The following is a 6,228-nucleotide window of genomic DNA, read 5'->3' as shown; positions in this document are numbered from 1 at the left end:
TGTTTGTTTCGGCTCCAAGTTAATTTTCAGGTATAATTACTTGTCTTTACGTATTTTGATATAATTATACGTATACTTAATATTGGAAGACAGTGCTTATGTCACAAGAATTATTATTTATTAAAATAATTCTGTTTCTTACAGAGACCGACGGTTAAGATGCTGGAATGGTTTAAATCCTATTTATTTATTCAACGCGGTCATACACCGCGTTAAGTTTTAACCGCCGTTACTAAACTGTCAAACAAAAGTAGAATATGAACCCATAACTTGCTGTAAAGATTAGTTAGTTGCATAAATCTAAAAATCAGGACATTCATTTACACTTTATTGATTTAAAAAATACTTTTTCTTAGCAGTACAGTAATTGTCTCAAATACTGAGATTTGTAAATGATGAACCATATTTTTTTTCATATATAATAATATTAAGCAGGCTCTACACTCTCATGATTTGACACCCAAATGAAAATTAGGGTGTCAAATAACTTCACATTCTTAGGCTCGCAATAATTTACAGATTCGGTTAAGTTTAGGTTACTCATTCAACAAGCATGGCCGTCGAAATATTAACTTCTTGGACGCCTGAGTTGGAACTTCTTTTATAGTCATTAACCATAACCCTTGTATCAATTGGGATTCAAAAACACACGCAAACACATTAAAAAAATATATTTACATTTAAAAAGTATTTACATTCACAATAGATAGGTCTCGAACCTACAAAATATGAGCCCAAATACGGACGCCGAGGTTTATCCTCTAGTGCGAATTCGTCACACGGGTGTTCTCGGCGCGAATGTGGAACCCCCGCATTTAATTTTACTTTGAATAAATATAAAAAAAATCATATTGTTTTAAATAACATTTTAATATGATGTCGATCTCCTCATACGTTTGTCGATCAGTATTAAAATTAATAATATAGATTTAATTGATTTTAATTGACTTCAAAAAACAAAAACAACATTTCATTCCACCAACACTACTTAAATGTTGCTTCTACTTTTTTTTTAAATACAAAATAAAATTTTGTATTTTTACTATTTCAATAGCAATGAGAGGTTAATTTATTTACATAAGCAATATACATAAAATTACCCAATGACCCGTTTACATACTCTTATATAAAAATGTGAGTAAATAAAATAAAGTTTGCGCTTTTTTTATATTAAATAATAAAACATTACAGTATTAGCATTTTACACTTGAATCTTCAAGGAAATTTAACTTTTGGGAAAGAATATGTTGCGATCATAACATTCCTGCTTGATTCTCTTAATTTATTCATAAATAATATTATATAATTCTATTTTTGTGTAATCTATAACATAACAAAGCTTAGCAGTCATGGGATTAAATATTGGTTATAGATATGTTAATTCTTATATTTAATTTTATGTACTTCTATTCCATTGAATTTTCTTTCATGAACTTCAATTATTTATTTCTATAAAATATCTTGCCTAGTGTTAGATAAAATAACATTACATTATATAAGGATTGTAATTAAATTAGTTTTCAAATATAGATTTTGTTTCTGGATCATACTACAACAAATTAACTATGCTTTTTTAAAAATAACCTACAAAAGAATTGCAGTTATATAATATCCATTTCATCACCACCCATGTGCCTTCTAACGTTATAAAGGTGTAATTTTTTATTGTTAGATTAATCAAGAATTTAGATCGAATCTCGTTACTAAGGGAGCAATATATGCTAGCAATAATAAAATAAGATTAACATAAATATACAATGTTTAAAATATAAGTATTATTTATATTATTATTCTGTTATAAAATATAATGTCAACCTGAAAATAATTATTATAAATTAATGGTAAATTATATTTTAAGTGCCGTCGTAATTTAATAATATGAGGTTGAAGTTATGTGAGATTCCACTTGTTTTTTTCTTTGGAAATTTTAACTGAAAATAATTTGATAAACGACGTGTAATACAGATTAAAAATCATGTATAAAATTATATATATATTATTGCATATAATTTTAAAAATAAATTTTAAATAATTCAAAACTGTTATGAAATATATTGGTGCTTTTTAGAGCTTCTGATTATATTCGTATTTTGATAAATTATTTATTAAACTATTGTGATCGTTTTATAATTATTAAAAGTCTTAATATTAATATACGTATTGCATTTTATTTCATTGCCGTCTTCGTTTTAAAATCAAACAGGGTTTTGATGCCAATTTATCTATCTTGTACATTCAAATTCATCTGGCAAATTATAACAGAATCAAATAACAAAACATAAAAACAATATATAAAAAAAATATGGTAAGGGTCGGGACCGTGAAATTAAAATATCTTATAATAAAACTAAGATTTATTATAAACATCAAAAGGTTTTAATACAATCAAGTTTTAACATTGTATTAATAGTAATGATCTTAGTGAATATCTAAGTTAATGAATTAATTTTGAGGAATTATTTTGGGAACTATAGGTTATTGGTACAGGAGATGATCAAACGCTACGCTAAAAAAAACCTTCAAAATCATTTTTAATTTTTTTTAACCTATAATCGGCACAAATTGATGAAAGGCTTTTCTGATTTTCTTCTGTGTCTGTTAATAAACAAGAAATAAAAGAAAAAAAGCATCTTGATTAAAAATAAAATTATTTCATTAATAAAATTAATGGAAAAAAACGATCATGCCAAAAAAAAATGTTGCGCATTTTACTTTTGCGCTAACTTATTTTATTCCCCCCAAGTTTAAGTCAGTAGATAATTTTATATTATTTTTTTACATTATTTATTTGATTTTCACACACCTTTATTTCATTTTTCGACAGTTTTTTTTTATTCCAAAGGTTAAATACGATACAGCTATCCGAGTTCGGAACAAAATTATCTATGAGACGTCATGTGTTTCGTTTGACTTTTAGCGATTATTTATTGTGAATGTGAAGTTGGAAATTGGAATTATTGTTGTAATTTTGCCACAGCTATGAATATTTATCATGACTGTTTACAACTGCACGTGAGCATTTGAATATAATTATAAGAAACTAATTTTTAAAACAAAAAATACTGGATCTGTAATGGAAAGAACAAATAATAACTTCAGCGACATGAGTCGAAGAGCCGGAGAAATATTTAGACGCATAAACAGGCTAACAGACGGTCCTTTAACAAGGAAAAAGCTAGTAATATTAATCCTAGTGCTAATATTCTTATTACTTTACATCGGACCAACTATTATGAACTCTCTCTTCAATACCGAGAGTTCCTTGACGAGCAACCAAAACGTATGTCATCGGAACTTTTTGAACCCTTTCCAAGATGCTCTTAGCGAGTACGATGCCTATTTAAGGTTGGAATCAACCGCCACACTGTCGTCATTAAGTCACAACTATGTGCCTTACGTAGGAAATGGTATGTTAGGTCTGGCATTGGAACATGATTCCCATTTAAATATTAAATTTGGAAGAACATTGTCGTTACCAGTGTACTATCATCCATTGTATATAGTAGATGACTTAGATATGAAAGAATCAACTCTTGTAGACTACAAAAAGGGTATTGTGCATAGATTTCAGTGCAGCAGTACTGGTTTGCATGTGTCATACCAATATTACGCACACAGAACTATTCCATCATTATTTGTTCAAGAAATCTTAATAAATAATCCTCTGAATGCTCCTAAAAGCCTCCACTTAACTGTGCCTAGATTGTCAGATTGGTCCACGTCTGTCAAGCAAACCATAAAACTACACCAAGGTGTCGATGCAAAGGAATACGAAGTAGTAACAGGTATGATAACACTACCAGAAAGTGAAAATGTCATTGCCGTGTCTGTTGTTTGTAGAAAATTAAATAACATCCTACAAGTCGAAGCACGCGATGGTTTAGATCTTTTAATTCTCACTATAGTACAATACAGTAAGCCTATTAAAAGGTCTGATTATGCAAAGCAGAAGGATATCGTTGAAAAGAAAGCAATCGCAGAAATGGAAAAGGTAATAGCACTAACAGGGGACAGAACCGCTGTTAGGAGATTAAGGGAAAACCACACTAGAGTTTGGCAAGGTTTATGGTATACTGGTTTTTATATATCTGATTCTAAAGCTACAGGTGTTGTTAATGGAGACCGTATCAATGCTACTATATATGCAATCCTCTCACAAGTGAGAAGCTACGAACACGAAGATCATATAAAATTGGATACAAAATCAGAAATCCTTCGAACCCTTACATATTCTGAAGGATGCTACGAAGGATATTCTACGTTAGATGCGTTTAATTTATGGAAACCATTAAACAGCCTAACAAACTTAAACACAGTTGCAAGTATATGGCTTTTAACATTGGAGAAGCAAGGCTGTCATAATCTTTTAAAAGCTGGTGCCAGTGGAGTGAATCAAGCTATGATTCTCAGTTTTGGTAGCTTAAGATTTAGTAACCAACACCTTGAATACAACATTCACCCTTCAAAATTACACAGAGACTTTCTATTCCGTAGAATAAACTATGGGAATATGACTCATGTTAACATAAGTGTGATTTTACAGGAAGACAATAAAGCAGCTATATTCGTTGCCTTGGATCGCTCTGACAGAACATATTATGCTTGCGATGCCGGCTGCTTGGATTCACCAGTACAACTAGGGCCTTATAGAAAATATTTCCCAGTGAAACTAACCGAACCTTTAACCGCTATATTGTATATAACAGCTGATAAACAACACATGGAAGATTTGAGACATGCTATTCACGTACATGAAGTCATTGAAGCACCAGCTCACGAACATCATGTCATTGCATTGCATAGACATGGACACTCGCTCGGTGGACTCAATCCCTTATTCTGGGTGTCCATAATAGTTTTAATAGTGATGTTCCATTTATTCCTCTGTAGAATTATTATGAATGAATTCTGCGATAGCGGCACAAGTATTAGTTACAAGAGATTGTATAATAAAGCTTAAATTGAATATAAGATATATTGAAACATGAATGTTTAGTTGTTTGTCGGTTTTCTGCCAGCTTCAGTATTCAGTGTTTTTGAAGATATGGAAATGATGAGCTAGGACACTTGGCACGCTTTAGAACCCTTTATTCATTACTTGCTACTCACACAATTGATTGTGTTATTTTATGATGGGGGAGCTTCTTATGCAGATTGACATTTACAATATAAATGTACCGCACCCAGCTAATAGGCAAAACTGCTAACACATTCATTTTGTGTATGGATTTAAGAGATAGGATGTGTTCTAGCTTTATATGCTAAATATTATTTGGCTTCTGCAACACTGCCTTCGACTGCATAATATTAGTAATCTTTTCAAAGCCTTATTATTTATACTTAAAACATTTAAATCCATACAATGATTGAAATGGATCCAAATTTTTGATCAATAGTCATTTAAAATAAAAGTTAATTGTAAAATTCATCAATATCTACGATTACTATCATTGTACATCATTATATATGTAAATATTGTTAAACTGTTGTTTGTTTATTGATCTCTAAAATAAATAATAGATTTTCTTACAACAGAAATGATTAATAGAATTTGCGCAATTTTTTTTGTCTTATTCTAAAAATAGATTTTATAAAGTTTAACTGAATGTAAAATTAATATTGAATATAAATATTTATTTAATAATAGTTCTTCTATTAATTGTACATATTTGTATGCTACATGGATATAGTTATATTGTTATAAGAATGTGGTGTATATTTTTAAATAAAATGGCAACTGTATGTTGAATTTATATATCGTTTTATTTATGTAAAGTGAATGCGGCACTATGAAAAGGCGGCAGGACAATGGTGACTAATTCCTTGATAAAATATTTGATAAAGTTATCGATGTCGTTGTTATGAAAATCATGTCATGTATTGATAAGGTATAAGCTTGTAACGGCGAATGATAAGTAAATATATATTTGGTGGTAGGATTTTGTGCCTAACCTTACTAACTTAACCCGAACGGCTTGTTCGGGTTAGGTTGAAAGTGCTTGCACAATATATATATCAAGCAATCCGCCCCGGCTTCGCAAGGGTGCAATGCTGATACTAAATATACTACAGAATGTCTTACAACGTTCACAGCTTTTTTGCCACAAAACAAAACAAACCGCTATGTCCCTGCGTTTTAAATCGGTATCTTCGAAAATATTCATTTAAATTACAGCTGTATATTAAATGAACAATGTATTTTAGGTACTCAATTGGATAAGGATTAAT

The 6,228-nt window shown here is 30.0% G+C and overlaps 2 protein-coding genes across 2 annotated transcripts in view; one reads left to right on the top strand and one right to left on the bottom strand.

The window, feature by feature from the left end:
• The window catches only part of LOC113402369 (RNA-binding protein 12), a 188,265-nt gene that overhangs the window by 53,544 nt on the left and 128,493 nt on the right, over nt 1-6,228 (bottom strand). The window lies entirely within an intron of this gene.
• Nucleotides 2,898-5,753, top strand: LOC135193885 (uncharacterized protein KIAA2013 homolog). The gene has a single exon (XM_064218191.1). It carries the CDS (start codon nt 3,074-3,076, stop codon nt 4,958-4,960), a length of 1,887 nt encoding a protein of 628 aa, XP_064074261.1. The 5' UTR covers nt 2,898-3,073; the 3' UTR covers nt 4,961-5,753.

The sequence above is a fragment of the Vanessa tameamea genome, chromosome 21, assembly GCF_037043105.1.
Source record: "Vanessa tameamea isolate UH-Manoa-2023 chromosome 21, ilVanTame1 primary haplotype, whole genome shotgun sequence".
Lineage (NCBI taxonomy): Eukaryota > Metazoa > Arthropoda > Insecta > Lepidoptera > Nymphalidae > Vanessa > Vanessa tameamea.
This window is presented reverse-complemented; position numbering and strand designations above follow the sequence as displayed.

Bases quoted from the DNA above. Each gene is read 5' to 3' on its own strand.
- LOC135193885 (XM_064218191.1), top strand. From the start codon at position 3,074: ATGGAAAGAACAAATAATAACTTCAGCGACATGAGTCGAAGAGCCGGA.